The 21,264-nt window shown below is 36.0% G+C and overlaps 1 protein-coding gene across 5 annotated transcripts in view; it reads right to left on the bottom strand.

Moving 5' to 3' along the window:
• The window catches only part of Obsc (Obscurin), a 2,548,720-nt gene that overhangs the window by 2,476,180 nt on the left and 51,276 nt on the right, over positions 1 to 21,264 (bottom strand). For all 5 annotated transcript variants that reach the window (XM_067772951.1, XM_067772955.1, XM_067772952.1 and 2 more), the window contains exon 2: positions 4,942 to 5,060. In XM_067772951.1, coding sequence (XP_067629052.1) covers positions 4,942 to 5,060 — 119 coding nt within the window. The remainder of the gene's footprint in view (positions 1 to 4,941; positions 5,061 to 21,264) is intronic.

Below are 21,264 nucleotides of genomic sequence, written 5' to 3'. Positions count from 1 at the left end.
ACCCATTGGTAGGCCCTCTGTTTGTTCATAGAAAACTCCTCTAAACTGGAAAAATGATAGGTTTATACACGCCAAATGAAATAAAGCGTTGGCGATGAACGGGTTGATATTTTGTTTATCCAGCCAAACTTTCAAGGCATCCAAAGCACCATTTTTCGGTACCTTAGAAAAATACGAAGTTATGTCAAAGGAAGTAAAGCATTCATTCGGATTTATCTGCAGATCAGAAAAGCTTATAAAAAAAATGTTTGTAATAAATCAACATTAAACGCATTTTCTAAATATTCATACCATAAACAGTATGATAACATATTAAACTAGCAGACCCGGCAGACGTTGTTCTGCCCTAAATTTTGTCTATCTGCATACATTTTAATAAGCTTTTTCCGTCTAACTCTGCCCTCCCCCCTCTAGACTTTTCCCTAATCCTTGTATTCACTCCTCTCTCCGTATTTTTCGCTTCATCTTTCTTCATTTTCGTCTCATTCTATATCTTTCTCAGTCTCCTTCTCTTTCTCTCTTTTCTCTTCTCTCAAGTTTTTCTCATTCTTCTTCATCTCATATTGCCAGTCCGAGAGGGTGGTATGTATTTTGTTCCAGTCCCATTCTGAGTCTCAGTCCCAGTCCCACTCCGAGTCTCAGTCTCAGTCCCAGTCCTAGCCCTATTCCGAGTCCCAGTTTGTCTCTGGTCTACTTCCCGGAAAAAAGCATCGTAAATACAAACATAGGCAAATTTATATACCAAATTTCAGGCAAATCGAATAGGACGTATGTAAATAGGTATGCGGGTATTATTAATTCATGACTTTATTTCGGCTTCGCATGCATATTTATCAGTTCTGCCAGGTTGATGCGACTAAATTGAATATCACAATGAAAATTAATTTAAAGCTCTCAACAACAGCTTTCATTTGATATCCATAATACACACACATTCTAGGGGTATCTGGGTCCATGTTTTGGCCCATATTTCGAGACCCTAGTTATCTAGCGGCGTAGAACTTACTCTGCACTAAAGCACACATCAACAGCTTCAATTTGATACCCATAATGTAAAAACACATCCTAGCGTCACCCTGATCCACGTTTTGGCCTATATCTTGAGACCCTAGTCACCAATAGGTATGAAAACTACCCTTTACTAAAGTACTCATCAACAGCTTCAATTTGATACCCATAATGAAAAACACTATCTATGCGTTCACGGGCCCACGTTTTGGCCTATATCTCGAGACCCCAGTTACCCAGGAGTATGCAAATTACCCTCTACTTAAGCACTCATCAACAGCTTTCATTTGATATCCATATTGTATAAACACATTCTAGGGGTAGTCGGGTCCACGTTTTGGGCTATATCTCGAGACCCTAGCCTCCCAGTTGTATGGAAATTATCCTGTACTATAGCACTCATCAACAGCTTTCATTTGATATCCATATTGTATAAACTCATTCTAGGGGTATCCGGGTCCACGTTTTGGGCTGTATCTCGAGACCCTAGCCTCCCAGCGGTATGAAAAATAGATGATGGCCGATTCTCAGACCTACTCAATATGCTCACAAAATTTCATGAGGATCGGTCAAGCCGTGTGGGAGGAGTACGGAAGCGAACATTGTGACACGAGAATTTTATATATAATTTTCTAAAAAAAAATCATAACTCAAGAATGGCTAAACCGATTTGGGTTTTCAAAATCAACTAACCATCATCTCTGCTTCCTGTATCTTTCCTAAAAATTTCATGGCAATCTGTCGAGCCGTTCTCGAGTTATGGAGTGACAATCAAAATGTAAACTTCTTTTTATATATATAGACTAGCAGACCCGTCAAACGTTGTTCTGCCCTAAATTTGGCCTATCTGCATACATTTTAATAAGCTTTTTCCGTCTAAATCTGACCTCCCCCCTCTTCACTTTTTCTTAATCCCTTTACTCACTCCTCCCTCCTTCTTTTTCGTTTCATCTATCCCTATCTTCGCCTCACTCTATCTCTTTCTCAATCTACTTCCTCTTTTCTCTTCTCTCAAGTTCTTCTCATCTCTCATTGCCAGTCCCAGAGGGTGGTATGTATTTTGTTCCAGTCTCATTCCGAGTCCCAGTCCCACTCCGAGTCTCACACCCAGTCCTAGTCCTAATCCCAGTCCCAGTCCGTCTCTGGTCTACTTCCCGGAAAAAGGGTCGTAAATACTAATATAGGCAAATTTATATACCAAATTTCAGGCAAATCGAATAGGACGTATGTAAATAGGTATGTGGGTATGATTAATTCATGTCTTTATTTTGGATTCGCATGCACATCTATCAGTTTTGCCAGGTTAATGCAACTAAATCGAATATCACAATGAAAATTAGTTTAAAGCTCTCAGCAACAACTTTCTTTTGATATCCATATTACACACACATTCTAGGGGTATCCGGGTCCAGGTTTGGCCATATCTTGAGACCCTAGTCACCCAGCGGTATAAAAATTACTCTGTACTAAAGCACTCATCAACAGCTTCAATTTGATACCCATAATGTAAAAACACCTCCTAGTGTTACCCTGATGCACGTTTTGTCCTATATCTCTAGACCCTTCACAAATAGGTATGAAAACTACCCTGTACTAAAGCACTCATCAACAGCTTTCATTCGTTACCCATATTCTATAAACACATTCTAGGGGTACCCGCGTCCACGTTTTCGCTTATATCTCGAGACCCTAGTTACCCGCGGGTACGAAAAATACCCCGTATCAAAGTACTCATGAACAGCTTACATTCGATACCCACATTGTACAAACATATCCCAGAATTACCCAGGTCCACGTTTTGATCTCAAGACCCTATCCAGAACGTAATAAAAATTAGCCTATATCTCTCTCCTGGTTCTAAGCTACCCCTCCTCTAATTTTCAGCCAAATATGTTCATCCGTTACTTCCTCTTCAATCACTCTTTATCTATTAAAAAAAGCGCATCAAAATCCGTTGCGTATTTTTAAAGGTTTAAGCATTCAAAGGGACATAGGGACAGAAAAAGCGACTGTTTTATACTATGTAGGGTTGTACATCCATACATACCTGTAAACCTACGCCCGAAGTTAAATAACGCAGCGAATGCTATATATGTACGTATGTATGTGTCGCATCAAGCCTCACACAAAAGCAATTAGCGTGGACAGTTCACAGCGAACACACATACGCATTTTTTGATAAAAATGTTACTTTTGTTTAAACAATTTGCTGATATAAGAAAGGAATCAAGTATTTTTTTTGATGCAGATCGAAAGTAAATATTTCAAAGTTTTACTGGAAAGTAGAATTTTTCAAATCCATCCTTCCGTTATGAGTTATAGCTGTGTAAACAAAAATTTTATGATTTTTTGCTACATTTTGGCAATTTGCCACGCTCCTATAATATATATCTTCAAATTATATTAACTGTACCATCTCACGTAGCTAAGCTTTCAAATACAAAAACCCGTTTTAAAATCGGAGCATTCTGTGTGAAGTTATGTGCATATATGGCATTTAGTGACTTTATTTTATAAGATTTATTATTATAGATAGATATATTAAATAGAATGCATAAGTTCAAGCAAAATGGATTTTAGAGCTCCAATCTCTTAATATGTATGCACTTAAGCTAATACTATATAAAGTATGATTAAGGATGTTTTTATAGGACGCTTTTGTTAAGACTAATTCGGATAGAGGCTGGAGAAGAGTTTCACAATCGAAGATCAATGACAAAAAGGAAGAAGATTGTAATGTCCCTAGCTAGCAAGTCAACTATGCGAGCATATCTTGGAAATATTATTTTTTCATAGAGATAAAATGCTGAGCAAACAGTTTCTGTTGAATACTCAGAAAGGCGCCGTCTCCTAGGGACTTAAGAAGTCATATCCGCAAGCATTATGAGGAAATACGGTACCTGAGAACTCAGCCCTATGCAGAAGAAAAAAAGGTCCTTAGTGAAATACAGAACTCGCAGAAGAGGGGCATACTCTCCCTAAAAAGAGCGCGTCACTCTAGCTCAACTTTGCAATGTGGAACCAATGCGTCGAACAACCCTCTCACTCTGGTCCACCCATGCAACTAGGGATGTAAGCGATATATCGATATTTCCGAAACATAGATGCCTCGTTCCTAGACACCGACGGTGGTAACATCGATGTTAAGCTTCTAAGAACATCGAAAGATACAACGTTTTTACAACAATGTTTCTGGAAAATTTATAACAGTTCCGACATGCTAAGATTCCTCTAACTACGATAAAAAGTTTTTTAGTATTTCCTTGTTGTTGTTGTTGTATTAACGATAAAGACACTCCCCGAAGGCTTTGGGGAGTGTTATCGATGTTGACGGTCCTTTGCCGGATTTAGACCGGTAACAAAGGATATTAAGGTACTAGCCCGACCATCTCAGGAACGATTTATATGACCATATTAAACCTTCTAGGCCATCTCTCTCTCCCCACCCCCTAGTTCCATGAGGAGTTTGGGCTCGCCAGAGCTTTGGTATTTTAGTCGCCTCTTACGGCAGGCATACCTACCGCGGGTATATTCTAATCCCCCTAAGCCGCTGTGGCTTAGTATTTCCCTCGACCACTTACACGTGACCAATTTTATTCTCCCACGCTTTACAAAAAGCTAACCAAGAGACCAGCCGTTCACTGTGAATTCCTAAGCTCTGAAAATTAAAACGTATACAATTGAATTTTGAAACATAAATTCCTTTGATACTTTTTATTAGGTGCGCAATACAAATTTTACGAAAATCGATGTATTGTTCATAAAGGTCGATGATTTCGACATAGATATTTTGTTAATGAAAACATCGACGTTCAAATATCAATGTTTTAATTGCGACGTTGCATCCCTACATACAATGCAAACTGTGCCCCTGAAGGGCAGAGCGGTCTCTAATGCTGCTGCTCACCTCTAAAAACACCCATTTGTACTTACTTCGGAGAAGGAACGCCATTGCTTGTCTTTAGCACCTCCACCAAGTCTCCTTTAGACAGTGTAATCGAATCCGGTGTATCTGCTGCAAATTCTTGGTTTATAACTAAAATATTGTCAACCTGTGGAAAGAGTTATTTAAATTAAATCATCATATGTACATATATCGCATATGCATTAGGTGGGCCATGGTGGAACAACCAGGTGAAGTAAGCCCTCAATTGTCTTGCTCTAAATTCTTCTTTGTTCTGTCATTGGGCTATCTGAAAATTTTTCAACAATGTTGTCCCCGAAAAAGTGTTGCTTTTTGCATTTTTCAGGAGCAAAATATGCCACTTTTAAAACTTTTTTAACATAAACTATTAGGTGGATATCGATGGATTTACGGGATTCAATAACAAAGATTCATCATTTGGGTATCTTTGGTGTTGGCTTCCATAAGTAAGGCCGTGCTAAACTATTACATCCATGAAACAGGTCTTTGTTAAAACAAGTTATTGTTTGTATTCAAATATCCAACCAAGGATTTTCTCCTGTGTATCGGTACTGAAGACTTTCGAGGAATGTTTTTGTCATTCCTACAACAAGAACACCAGAACTTTCGTATTTATGTAAAAAATTCGCTAAAACAATGGAATTCTAAATATAGATATAAAAAATTTTAACCCATTCTTGTTGTTTTTCCCTAAAGATCAGACCAATAAGATAAGAGGAATGAATTCGGCTCGCTTCGGATCAGCATCTTCTGGTTCTAGGCCGACTGCCGTGGGGCTAGTATATCCCCTAACATATCTTAACAAATACAAAATTTTGTAACATTAGTAATACATTATGAATTCAACTGTCAAGAGTTTTGGGGGACCATCTAATCAAGTATGTATAATATGTTACAAGGGAATATGTTTTACTTCAAATTACAAGGGATGTCTAGGGATGGAAACATATTTAAAAGTATTACGACCACTTCTAAGTGTGACTGCTAAGACTTTTCGTTTAACCCAGCACACATTTAAGTGCCACAATGACAGTAAAATTCAACTAAATAATGGATTACACATCTCCCTTTTATATTCGGTTTTTCAATGAAAGTTTCAAGTGGCCGGATTGACCTTTTTAACCTGCACTGGTCTTTTGTATCATGTTTTGCATTGGCGTTAAAGTGGCACTGATAGCTGAAAAACAAAACAGTTTCTGTAATGGCTTTTGTAGCAAGGTATTTTTTTTCTCTCCAATTTTTTCACAGCGAGTAAAAATTTTACCCTCTTCTGACCGTTAGAAAAAATCCCCACAGTTTCATATAGCGTACACTCAGAGAAAAACGCTGTTCTAAAATCCAGCACCACCGGACTCAACTCAAGCTTTTCATGTTCTTACTTTTTTGTTCTTGAAAAACGAACGACCTGTTCTTAAAACAACAACCTTGTTCTTGAACTGACACCATTTTCTTGAAAAAAGAACGGCCGGTCTTAAAATATGAACAAATGTTCTATTAATGAGAACGATGTTCTTAAATCAAGCCCAAGAGAAAAAAAAAACGGTACAATTCGTGTGCACTACAATGTTAAATACACCATTTGGCACCAGCTATCAAGCAGTTGTAGTGGCCCAGCGGCTATGATGTTGCGCTTGCGATCGTGTTGCGCGAGTTCGATCACCGCCAAACTCTAAATTTTTTAAAACAATTTTTTTTGTTCTATTTTTTAACTCTTATTTTTCGTTCAGTTCCATTCACATATCCACAGGTAGATTCTCAAACTTGTTATGAAATGTTTTAAGTATATATGCAGATTACATCTTTAAATAAGAATAATTTCTCAATAAGAGAATGTTATGAGGAGATGCTTATTATGCATTTTTTCTTAAACTTTCGAATTTTAATAACAATTGTTTTGTTTGTAAATATTCTTTATTTATGACAAAAATATTATTATTAATAAAAATTAATAACATATATTTAAAAAAATACTTTCCCTCCCACCAAAGATCAAGCACGAACCGTTCTTAAATTGAGACCGAAAAATGTTAAATCGGCCCCAAACGTTCCCGAAGCGTGAATCCTAAATCAAGCCCAAGTAGTGCTTGAAATGAGCACAGAAGGTTCACACATCAATAACAAGGTGGTCATAAAATACGAACGGTGTGCTTGGAAAAACTGTTCTTAAAACAAGCCCATCGGTCACGAATTAAGAAAAAACGTACTTAACAGACTTTTGTCAACGAATGTTCTTAATTTTGAACTTGTTTCGTTCGTTTTAGAACGATTTTTTCTCTGAGTGTACATCTTCTGTCTTTTTTTATTTACTTCACTTGGTGATTCCACCATGAGGTGGCCCAAAAAAAAAAAAGTTGCTTTGGTTAGCGTGACAACCCAGAGGGTCAATTCCCTAACTGTGAAAAACTGAAAAATGTGCACTCATTGAAAACTCATTTGCACACACAATTTACACATTAAATTTTCATGCGATTCTGTAAATTATTGTGCACACTGTTTTGCTGAATGAGCGGTGAATGTAAAAGTCTTATGTCAGTGAGAAAGTATTCATCAAACGCCATGAAAACAAAAAAGTCATTCTGCAACAGTGCGTATGAGTTTTGAATGTCACAATAGTGTACACTGGCTGCCAAGAAAACTCACAAAGTTTTTATCAGTAATTTTTTTTCACAGTTTTGCTTTACAGAATCAGAATTTCAAAGTTAACACAATTTCTTGTGTACACTATAAAACTCACAGGCACCAGCTCACAAGAAAATGTTCAAGATTTTTTTTGTTTTTATTTTCCCTTTGTAAGCCAAACTTCAGTGCTTTTATTTGGAATTTTTTTTATTTTTCTTGTCTGTTATTCATTTTCTTTATGAAATCATTTCCAAGATCCGTGGTGCAACCATAAAATTACGCCCCTAAGCATTTCTTGGGCCCTTGAAGAGATGCTCATGAAATCGTTGTAGGCTTCATTCAATTGATTCACGCAGAACGCATCTCGAAAGATATTTTATAAAGAAAAAAAATAACAAAACAAGTAAGGAAGTCTAAGTTCGGGTGAAACCGAACATTAAATACCCAGCTGTACACTTGAAATGGTGTTGTTGTTTGTTTTGTGTGCTTAATAGTGTTACAAGGCTGCGCAATAATACTTTACATATGGTTCTATTCTGAACTAATTTTCGTTTAAGAGAAGCAAAAAGCATACAGAGGCTAACACCAATGACCTTGAGCGGGTAATAATGTAGTTTTCCTTCAGATATGGGGATTTGCCTACTGTTTATTTTAAAATAAAGATATAACAGAACAATAAACATAAACACACAAGTGCCATTGTACTAAAAAGCGTTATTACAAAAAAAGCAGGGTTATTAACGAAATTTTTTAACTTTTACTAGAAATAGCTTATTACCTACATCTACGCACTTTTACAAAAATGTTTATATAAAAGAAGGCGATTAGTTCATTTTTACTGAAAATATTTCCTGTTAAAAGGCATACATGTGCACCAAATTTTTCATTACGAAAAATGAAAAAAATGCCATAATTATATACCAAATACGAAAAAAGGAATGAAACATGGTAATTGTATTGGTCTATTGACGCAAAATATAACTTTAGAAAAAAACTTGGTAAAATGGGTGTGACACCTACCATCTTAAGTAGAAGAAAATGAAAAAGTTTTGCAGGGCGAAATCAAAAGCCTTGGAATCTTGGAAGGAATACTGTTCGTGGTATTACATATATAAATAAATTAGCGGTACCCGACAGATGATGTTCTGGATCACCCTGGTCCACATTTTGGTCGATATCTCGAAAACGCCTTCACATATACAACTAAGGGCCACTCCCTTTTAAAACCCTCATTAATACCTTTAATTTGATACACATATCGTACAAACAAATTCTAGAGTCACCCCTGGTCCACGTTTATGGCGATATCTCGAAAAGGCGTCCACGTATAGAACTAAGGCCCACTCCTTTTTAAAATACTCATTAACACCTTTCATTTTATACCCATATCGTACTAACAAATTCTAGAGTCACCCCTGGTCCACCTTTATGGCGATATCTTGAAAAGGGATCCACCTATAGAACTAAGGCCCACGCCCTTTTAAAATGCTCATTAACACCTTTCATTTGATACCCATATCGTACAAACAAATTCTAGAGTCATCTTTGTGGCGATATCTCGAAAGGGCATCCACATATAGAACTAAGGCTCACTCCCTTTTAAAATACTCATTAACACCTTTCATTTTATACCCATATTGTACAAACGCATTCTAGAGTCACCCTTGGTCCACGTTTATGGCGATATCTCGAAAAGGCGTCCACATATAGAACTAAGGCCCACTCCTTTTTAAAATACTTATTAACACCTTTCATTTGATACCTACATATATCGTACAAACAAATTCTAGAGTCACCCTGGTTCACCTTTATAGCGATATCTTGAAAAGGTGTCCACATATAGAACTAAGGCCCACTCCTTTTTAAAATACTCATTAACATCTTTCATTTGATACCCATATTGTACAAACGCATTCTAGATTCACCCCTGGTCCACGTTTATGGCGATATACCGAAAACACGCCCTTTTAAAATACTCATTAATACCTTTCATTTGATACCCATATCGTACAAAATAAATTCTAGAGTCACCCCTGGTCCACCTTAATGGCGATATCTCGAAAAGGCGTACACCTATAGAACTTGGGCCCACTCCCTTTTAAAATTATCATTAGCACATTTCATTTGATACCCATATCGTACAAACAAATTCTAGAGTCAGGCCTGGTCCACCTTTATGGCGATATCCCTAAATGGCGTCCATCTATAGAACTATGGCCCACTTCCTCTTAAAATACTCTTTAATACCTTCCATTTGATACCCGTATCGTACAAAAAAATTCTAGAGTCACCTTTATGGCGATATCTCGAAACGGCGTCCACCTATGGAACTAACTCCCTTTTAAAATACTCATTAACTCCTTTCATTTGATACCCATATCGTACAAACGCATTCTAGAGTCAGCCCTGATCCACCTTTATGGCTATATCCCTAAATGGCGTCCACCTATAGAACTATGGCCCACTCCCTCATAAAATACTCTTTAATGCTTTTCATTTGATACGCATGTCATACAAACACATTCCAGGGTTACCCTAGGTTCTTTTTACAACATGGTGATTTTCCCATACTTTGTCTCCACAGCTCTCAACTTAGTATGTAATGTTCGGTTACACCCGAACTTAGCCTTCCTTACTTGTTTTCTCCTATTTATTGTTATAAATCCACTTGGGAAATGAAATACCATTGATATAAAGCTCATTCTTGCAAAGATATAGCTTATTTTATTCTTCCACGACCCTTTTAAAAATCTTTTATATAAAAGTGGGCGTGGTCCTTAACCGATTTCGATAATTTTTCTTCAAAGCATTCCTTATGGTAAAGGCAACCTCTCTGCCGAATTTTGTTACGATGGGTTTAACCATTTTTGATTTATGATTAATAATATTTGTAAAATTGATTTTATCAGAAGTGGGCGGTGCCACACCTATTTTAAAAATTTTTTTCAAATTTTTATCTAGGTATACTATTTAATAAATAATCAGTTTTTTTTTGTTTGTGTTATATATAAAAAGTGGGCGTGGTTATCATCCGATTTCGCTCATTTTGAACACCAATCTATTCTGGCTCCAGATAAGCTAGTGCGTCAAATTTGGTGAAGATATCTGAAGATTTACTCAAGTTATTGTGTTAACGGTCTATAATAATAAAAAAAGTAAAACTTGATTTCTCCTTTGATGTCCAAACGATAATTATTTTTATTGACGAAGTTACCTTAGTATTTATACAAAACTATTCTAATTAATTCTTATGAGCTACTTATATAGATATTTACATTACTATATACCATATATATCAGAGCCGGCCAAAAGTTGCACATTGTGCAATTTGAGTTCGTATTTTCACACATACACTAACGATGTGCCACCACGATCGTTTGCTTTCGCTTCTCACTCACTAAAATCAACAGTGAATGCAAAAGGAAAAGTCCATGCTACTTTTTGAGCACATAATAAAAACAACATGCTGCAAGGTTAAAGTGACTTTTAATACGTTTTAGTTAGTATTATAAAGTTCCTTTGAACATACATATCAATATTGACGATTTAAATATTAATAATTAATAATAATTAATTAATTATTAATAAATATTGACAATTTAATATAAGTAACTTTTTATACGTTCTACTTAGTTTTATTAATTTTTATACATTTTTTTTTTATTGAATAACTTTATGTTTTGAAAATATATATTTCTGTCTTTAGATTCACTTTGCTTTATAGTTCTTTCTTTATGAAAAAGTGTTTTTTTAAGTAAATTTTGCATTGAAGAAACACCATACCTTCTTTTATAAAAAAGTTTTATCTGGCTAGCTCGACCTCCGCGTTCTTAGTTATATGAATGTAAGTAAATATTGTTAGGATTAGATTGAAATCAAATAACCAGAGTCCTTTTTAATTTCGAACTTCACAGTCCACATTTTCTTTTAGCACACTGTGGGGAGTTGTCACTCAATTTTTACACACACTTATGCAATTGTTTTAGTATTTGTGTGGCCGGCTCTGATACATATAATACTTCTATATCAATACCTACCTATCTTCTTTATGGGCAAATTTTCTGTCAATCATTATTTGCTGAAACTCTGTAAATGTATGTTCTGCGCATATGCAGGCTTTGTTAGTGTTAATGAATTGTAGTAGCGTGTGTAAAAAAAGTATTGAAGGAGTAGCAACGGGTCACTATTCCCCTTACCCAACTTCTGCATACTAATTGTTATAAAATCTCAGTTTAGTCGATTAAACAACGAAAAGGCCAACAAATACAATACAAGGCTTGATGTATTTATCATTTAAACATGGGATGCAACCATACAAAGTACATTATTTACATAAATAGTAAAAAAAAAACCAAGGCGAACAATACATATTTTTGAAATGAAAAAAATTTAATATACATGTATAAAAATATACTTATACATAAATCCCAACAAGCATTTCCTTAAACGTTTTTAAAAATAATTTAAAATGAATTAGCTTGAAAAACAATATATAAACGTTTTCAAAATTTTACTTATTTTGAGTTTTTTAATGAAGTAAATTTTTGATGAAGTTAACAAAATATGAGTACTGGGCTGGCTGCTATTGGTGTTGAAATAATATCAATTTTGTAAATTTTTTTTCTACCATACTCTTTTTCGCCCGTGTTTTTTTTTCGTTTCAAAAAAACAAACGAATATCCAAATAAAAACGTATTACTTCCTTACACAACTGTGTCCGGTGATTAATAAAGGTGTCATTGCTAAATAAATTTTCGATGGCTATGTGATCGTCCATTATACTATTGGAGAATGAATCACCTGTATTTGAAAAATTTTATTTGTTAAATTTAATTTTACATTTCCAATTAGGCATGCCTTGAGAACTTGTCTTAAAGCTTTCTCTGACACCATACAAATATTATATACGTCCACAGATGGTGCGACAAACGGACTTTTATTTTTGTGCGCTGCAGGTAAAGGCATTTCTGCAGTATTTTAAAAGGGCGTGGGGCTTAGTTCTATAGGTGGACGCCTTTTCGAGATATCGCCATAAAGGTGGACCAGGGGTGACTCTAGAATGTGTTTGTACGATATGGGTATCAAATTAAAGGTATTAATGAGGGTTTTAAAAGAGAGTGGTGGTAATTGTATAGATGGTTGCCTTTTCGAGATATCGGCCTAAAGGTGGACCAGGGGTGACTCTAGAATGCGTTTGTACAATATGGGTATCAAACGAAATGTGTTAATGAGTATTTTAAAAGTGAGTGGGCCTTAGTTCTATAGGTGGACGCCTTTTCGAGATATCGCCATAAAGGTGGACCAGGGGTGACTCTAGAATGTGTTTGTACAATATGGGTATCAAACGAAAGGTGTTAATGAGTATTTTAAAAGGGGTGATCCTTAGTTCCATAGGTGGACTCCGTTTCGAGATATCGCCATAAAGATGGACCAGGGGTGACTCTAGAATTTGTTTGTACGATATGGGTATCAAATTAAAGGTATTAATGAGGGGTTTAAAAAGGAGTGGTGGTAATTGTATAGATGGTTGCCTTTTCGAAATATCGCCATAAAGGTGGACCAGGGGTGACTCTAGAATGTGTTTGTAGGATATGGGTATCAAATTAAAGGTATTAATGAGGGTTTTAAAAGGGAGTTGTGGTAATTGTATAGATGGTTGCCTTTTCGAGATATCGCCATACAGGTGGACCAGGGGTGACTCTAGAATGTGTTTGTACGATATGGGTATCAAATGAAAGGGGTAATGAGCATTTTAAAAGGGAGTGGACCTTAGTTCTATAGGTGGACGCCTTTTCGTGATATCGCCATAAAGGTGGACCAGGGGTGACTCTAGACTTTGTTTGTACGACATGTGTATCAAATGAAAGGTGTTAATGAGTATTTTAAAAGGGCGTGGGGCTTCGTTCTATAGTGGACACCTTTTCGATATATCGCCATATGGGTGGACCAGGGGTGACTCTAGAATGTGTTTGTACGATATGGGTATCAAATTAAAGGTATTAATGAGGCTTTTAAAAGGGAGTGGTTTTAGTTGTATATGTGAAGGCGTTTTCCAGATATTGACCAAAATGTGGACCAGGGTGACCCAGAACATCATCTGTTGGATACCGCTAATTTATTTATATATATAATACCACGAACAGTATTCCTGCCAAGATTTCAAGGGTTTTTTATTTCGCTCTGCAGAACTTTTTCATTTCATTCTACTTAATATGGTAGGTGTCACACCCATTTTACAAAGCTTTTTTCTTAAGTTATATTTTGCGTCAATAAACCAATCCAAAAATACCATGTTTCATCCCTTTTTTTGTATTTGGTATAGAATTATGGCATTTTTTTCGTTTTTGGTAATTTTCGATATCGAAAAAGTGGCCATTTTTTATACCAATACAAAGTGAGTTCAGGTAAGTACGTGAACTGAGTTTAGTAAAGATATATCGATTTTTGCTCAAGTTATCGTGTTAACGGCCGAGCGGAAGGACAGGCGGACGACTGTGTATAAAAACTGGGCGTGGCTTCTACCGATTTCGCCCTTTTTCACAGGAATAAGTTATCGTCCCAGAAACTAAGCCCCTACCAAATTTCACAAGGATTGGTAAATTTTTGTTCGACTTATTGCATTAAAAGTATCCTAAACAAATTAAATGAAAAAGGGCGGAGCCACGCCCATTTTGAAATTTTCTTTTATTTTTGCATTTTGTTGCACCATATCATTACTGTAGTTGAATGTTGACATAATTTACTTATATACTCTAAAGATATTAAATTTTTTGTTAAAATTTGACTTTAAACATTTTTTTTAAAGTGGGCGTGGTCGTTCTCCGATTTTGATAATTTTTATTAAGCATACATATAGTAATAGGAATTCGCTGGTTGAGTGTCAAAAACATACTGCGCTAGAAGTAGAAATGTCATAGCAGCGAAAAAAAGTAACAATTAGCTGATAAACCTCCACCATCTGTATGGTTTTGGCATAATGAAACTGTTTAGCTAGTTGAATCGTTTTCTTCAAGCTCGCTTTGAAAAAAATGCACCTATTGTTGCTTTCCAAGCAATTCGGTAAGCTAGCTAGTGTTTTAATTGTAATAGTTAGCAACGGAATACAGCTAATATACCTATGTAGAAACTTATCATGCATAATATGCATATATGTACATACACATCGTCCCGTTTATTCGTTAACCTCGTATCTCCAACTGAGACATTTTCGGTAAAGCGTATGCGGTTTCCACACCATGTTTTAATTTGCGACCAAAATTCATCGAAAAATAGGACTAAATTTTTGTTTTATTTTATTAGTACACTCAGAAAAAAACGCCGTTCTAAAATCCAGCACCACCGGACTCAATTCAAGATTTTCATGTTCTTACTTTTTTGTTCTTGAAACACGACCGACCTGTTCTCAAAACAACAACCTTGTTCTTGAACTGACAACAATTTTCTTGAAAAGAGTACGGCTGGTCTTAAAATATGAACAAATGTTCTATTAATGAGAACAATGTTCTTAAATTAAGTTCAAGTAAAAAGAAACGGTAAAATTCGTGTGTACTACAATGTTAAATACAACATTTGGCGCAAGCTATTAAGCAGTCGTGGTGGCCCAGCGGTTATGATATTGTGGTTGCGATCGCGTGGCGCGAGTTCGATCGCCGTCAAACTATAAAATTTTTTAAAGAAATTTTTTAACTTTTATTTTTCGTTCAATTATTTTTCCATTCACTTATGCACAGATAATTCTCAAACTTGTTATGAAATGTTTTAAGTATATATGCAGATTACATCTTCAAATAAGAATAATTTTTCAATAAGAGAAACAAAAGAAAAAATGCATATTACGCATTTTTTTTCTTAAATTTTTGGACTATAATACAAATTTTTTTGTTACAAATATTTTTTATTTATGACAAAAAAATTATTATTAATAAAAAATAAATGGGTACCATTGAAAAAAATACTTTCCCCTCCCATCAATGTTCAAGCCCAAACCGTTCTTGAATTGAGAACGAAAAATGTTAAATCGACCACAAATTGTTCTCAAAGCGTGAGAACGAAAAATCTTCTTTTAAGCACAAATAGTGCTTGAAATGAGCACAGAAGGTTCACACATCAATACCAAACTGGTCATAAAATACGAACGGTGTGCTTGGAAAAACTGTTCTTAAAACAAGCCCATCGGTCACGAGTTAAGAAAAAACGTACTTAACAGACTTTTGTCAACGAATGTTCCTAATTTTGAATTTGTTTCGTTCGTTTTAGAACGATTTTTTCTCTGAGTGTATAAAATACAAAATTTTAGGATGTTTCCATATAAAATTTTACTAAACATAGTGAAGACTTTCCTTTAATTAAAGCTGAACAAATAAATATATGTGCATGTAACCAAAAAGTGTATTATATTTTGACATGGGATAAGTCTATGTCTTTCACCAACCAAACGTTGTGAACCTAGTTTTGGTCACAAAGCTCTTGGTTCTCTTTTGTATTTGCTTCCTTCTGTCTCCTAGTTAAAATATTTCTTGTGCCAAGATACATAGTTTTCAATTACCTTGCGTGGCTTAACACCAAAATAGTCCTCGAATTCCTTGAACTCATTGAGCCGGGTGAGAAAGATTTAAATATCATCGTGCCAAACGAGAAGTATGCATAGAATTTCTTTGTATAAGTTTTGAAAGTGTTAGGCTAACGGCAGGGTGCTCGCTATAAGCTATGCTAGGCGAAAAGCAATTTTTATTTTCATATATTTTACATAGTATCGTATAACCGATCGAAATATCTAGCCATTACTAATATTATTATAAACAAGTAAGGAAGGCTAAGTTCGGGTGTAACCGAATATTACATACTCAGCTGAGAGCTTTTTAGACAAAATAAGGGAAAATCACCATGTAGGAAAATGAGCCTAGGGTAAACCTGGAATGTGTTTGTATGACATGGGTATCAAATGGAAGGTATTAAAGAGTTTTTTAAAAGGGAGTGGGCCATAGTTCTATAGGTGGACGCCATTTCGGGTTGTCGCCATAATGGTGGACCAAGGGTGACTCTAGAATGTGTTTGTATGATATGAGCATTAAATGAAAGGTGGTGATGAGTATTTTAAAGGGGAGTGATCCTTAGTTCTATAGGTGGTCGCCTTTTCGAGATATCGCCATAAAGGTGGACGAAGGTTGACTCTAGACTTTGTTTGTACGATATGGGTATCAAATGAAAGGTGGTAATGAGTATTTTAAAAGGGAGTGATCCTTTTCGAGATATCGCCATAAAGGTGGGTCAGGGTTGACTCTAGAATGCGTTTGTACGATATGGATAACAAATGAAAGGTGTTAATGAGTATTTTTAAAGGGAGTGGGCCTTAGTTCTATAGGTGGACGCTTTTTCGAGATATCGCCATAAAGGTGGACCAGGGGTGACTTTAGAATGCGTTTGTACTAGAAGTTTACGCCGGTCACTTAATCGGCGGCGGCGGCGTAGGCTCTATTATATACAGGCGGCGGCGGCATGGTCGGCGCGGACAAAGTGATCGGCGTAAACCTCTGAATTGAATGGCTGGATTTCAGAGTATCATACTATCCACAACTTATGAATATGGAAACATACTGCTGACGTCAATGGTATTTTTGACGATCTGGAATTATACCATTAACTTGCGGATGAGTATCTGTGAGCCATTTCGGAAAAATCCGGGGTTTTTGCCTCAAAATCTCATGGATCGTTCAAAAAATTTCGGCAGCTATGCTAGCGGAGAGAGGGAGAAATACTTAAAATGGTCACACTTTTTTAGCGTAGTTTCACCGAAGGAGATGTTCTGGGCTAACTCTAATACCCGACCTCGCCACGACTTACGGTTGCTATCAATTATCTACTAATAGTCATGACTCTCGTGGCACAATTTTAACGATTAGCATCAATGCTGGCTTATTGTTGATCGCACCAAAGGGCGCCTTCAGATTTTCCGGCTGGTTTTAAGAGCTACAATCGCTACCACGCATCTTGGCTCTTATACCATATGCCAGCACAGAAGCTATAGGATTGCGACTTCGAACTCATACCTTCGTCGACGTCACTTTCCTAGAATCTCTAGGTGTAACTCCGAAGATATTCTGACGGATGTTTTTGTTAATAATAATAATTTATTTATTTACGGTCTTTAAGACCTAATTCAAGGTAAATATATATATATATATATATATATATATATATATATAAATTTTTTACATTATATGCTTAATGACTTACAGTATAAATATAATTTTGCTTTAAACTTATTAATATTTTCACAGTCTTTTATCGCATTTGGTAATTCATTGTACATTTTATAACCTATATATTCTAAAGTCTTCTTCGCGAACTCCGTTCTTACTCTAGGCAGTCTTATATTCCCGCTGCTTCTAGTTCCATAGTTATGTATTTCATGATTAAAATGTATTCTCCCGTTCAGATAATTCGGTGTTATTCCTAATTTCATATGATGTATAAATTTCAATGTAAAATAATATATCGACTGTTGCGCTATGCTTCCGAGTTACACAAAAAAAAAAAACAAACATCTTGAAACGTCAGGGAGTAACTATTCGGTCAAGGATGCCGCCCTCGAAATCATAAGCAGTCTAAGTGGATATCATTACGTAACTCATGGGTGAAAATCGTATAATCCTTGGCGCATCTATATAATTTAAACTTTACAAGGACCGTGGATAAAAGTTTATAAATGTAGACCAAAATTTGCAGACGTTTGTGTTCGATACATTGACCTCAATAGTCTTCGCTTCCGGCCTTATGATATAAGAGCTCATTATGGATGACCGCCCTCAGTTTTCAGACAAGTTCGACTATCCCCTACGTTAGGGTAGTAGAACAACCGGTAATTTGGTCGACTGTCTTGAGAAAGCTTTGAGTGTTCTTGCGAAGGACAAAACCTAACCTGGTTAAAAAATGTGCCTACGTATTCACATTTGTAACTTGAGCCGTCATGTGTAGGTCGTATTTAAACATGTTTGATAGGCTATAACCAATGTGATTCACTCCAGGGACTATTTGGGGATAGGGCCGCCAACTTCAGAAAATTTCAAACCGGGATACTTGGGTGTTGAATGATGAAGTGTGAAAATCAAAATTAAGATTTCAGACGCTATTTTATAATTAGCAAATAAAGTGATTTTTCAAACCCTTCTCATACGTGTTGAAGATATATGCAACTTAATGTGAGCTGAGAATCATTTCAAAGGAGAATTTAAACCACTGGAGCCTACTAAAGGATTTTGCATCACTGATTTCGCTTATTCTTTCAGCCAATCGGGATATAAAATTCGGCACCTTTTTCGCGTAACTTGCTTTTTTAACAACTTGAGGACAATTTGAAAATATGTTCGACTTGAGACATTTTATTTAAATTCATTGTACTCTATTAATTTTTTAAAAAAATTATGCGAAGTGAGAATTTAAATTTATTATATAACTTTTCTTTAAGGGTTTTGTTTTAATAACTTGGTGAATTCGAAGATACAAAATCCGTGTTAAGCTAGCATTGAAATCGCCTGTTTTCTCAAATAACTTTTGAACGGTTAGAAAGTGTTAAATTTCGCAATTGGATTTTTATAACTGGCAGTGATGCGCATCCCTTGATACCCCTTTCGACCATATCGGACCAATTTTCGAGATGAACAATAAATGGCCTAGACAGTCTTAAAAGATTTAAAAATATAGTAATGCGCCGAACCCCGCCACCGCAGCCGCCGCGCCGATATTTTTGACATTCGGCGGCGGCATGCGAAAAACGTCTCAAATCGGCGGCGGTGGCGTAAATCGGCGGCGTATATCTCTAGTTTGTACGATATGGGTATCAAATCAAAGGTGTTAATGAGTATTTTAAAAGGGAGTGGGCCTTAGATCTATAGGTGGAAGCCAGGGGTGACTCTAGAATTTCTTTGTACGATTTGGGTATCAAATGAAAGGCGATAATAGGTATTTTAAAAGGGAGTGGGCCTTTGTTCTATAGGTGGACGAACGCCTTTTTAAGATATCGCCATAAAATGGACCACGGGTGACTCTAGAATGTGTTTGTACGATATGGCAATCAAATGAAAGGTGTTAATGACCATTTTAAAAGGGAGTGGGCCTTAGTTCTATAGGTGGACGCCTTTTCGAGATATCGCCATAAAGGTGGACGAGGGGTGACTCTAGAATTTGTTTGTACGATATGGGTATCAAATGAAAGGTGTTAATGAGTATTTTAAAAGGGAGTGAGCCTTAGTTCTATAGGTGGTCGCCTTTTCGAGATATCGACATAAAAGTAGATCAGGGGTTACTCTAGAATGCGTTTGTACGATATGGGTATCAAATGAAAGGTGCCGAGTACAAAAAGAGTTTTTTTAGATTAGTCTGTGAAAATGTGTTTGCCAACACTTTTCTTTTTAATGCCTGACATAAATTATATCCTAGGTGAAATGTTATTGTTCTGGTACATTTTATTGACTGAGAAATTTTTTACGGCGAGAGTTCCATTAAAGTAAATTCGATGTTATATGGCGGCTAACGAAAGTGTGGCGAATTTTTGGGCATTGTGAATTTTTACCTGAGTGAAAAAGAAATAAAGGTACCAATCGTGGCTACTGCCTAAAAAGGACCAAAATTGAAGAAAAGGGACCAGCGTACCAAATGGGGTTGGAAGGGACCATTTTTGGTCCAAATGGACCGAAGTGGCAACCGTGAAAACGAAGAAAACTACCTTTCAAATTTCTCCACAGACACTGGTAAGTTTTTTGGTAATGACAGCGTTATCACTTGAGCCAGAATCGCGGAAAAAAGAACTGGTTATTCGGTTACATAATGTTCTGAGTGTTATTTTACCGGTAACGCTCAGAATCGGGGCGTAAGTGTGCAGCTCGGTGGAAATCGCAAGCTCAGCGCAAATAACATAAGTTGTGGGAAATACTTAGTACGCACACACGGCATGGAAGCTGTCGTGGGAATAAATTATTTGTAGGCAAAAGTTTGCAGTGAGCAATTTGAAATAGAAGAAGCCTCAATTTACGAGACGTAGACTGTATGTACATTAAGCTGGATTTATTTGCATGGACGAAAGTTACCCCATATCGCGCCATCGATTTTTCGATAGGTTGCGTTCAAACAAACGGACAGACGGACGGACGGACGGACAGACGGACATGGCTAAATCAACTTAGCTCGTCCCCTGATCGTTTTGGTATACTTATCGGTGGGTATAACGGAAACACAAAAAATGATTTGGAGCCTTGAAAATGAAAAAAATCGATTTCGACCAAAACAAGTCCCAAAAAACAAAAAAAAAATTTTTTTTTAACTGTTAATGCCAACGTTTTTAGCGCATAATTTTAAGTGAGATAGGAACTATGAGACAAATTCGTTTTCATCGGCAACACTTTTGCAAGTTTCTGAAGAAATCCTTAAAAAAAATGGCGAAAAAATAAATTTTTTCACCAAAACACTCCTCAAAACCCAAAAAATATTTTTTTTTTTTTTCAAAAAACTGTTATCGCCAAAGGTTTTAGCGGACAATTTTGAGTCGGACCCTTTTGAGTCGGACAATTTTGAGTATACCCTATACATGAAAATTTTAAAATCAAATGAAAATTTTTTAAGTAGGTCATGAAAAAACCTTAAAAATCAAAGAAAAAAAAGTCAAAAAACTCAAATTTTGCAGTCTCGAAAATTTTTTTTTTGGTTATGCTTAGTGGAAC

This window comes from Eurosta solidaginis, chromosome 3 (assembly GCF_040869045.1).
Source record: "Eurosta solidaginis isolate ZX-2024a chromosome 3, ASM4086904v1, whole genome shotgun sequence".
Lineage (NCBI taxonomy): Eukaryota > Metazoa > Arthropoda > Insecta > Diptera > Tephritidae > Eurosta > Eurosta solidaginis.
The sequence above is the reverse complement of the archived record's forward strand: the minus strand, read 5'-3'. Positions and strand labels throughout refer to the sequence as shown.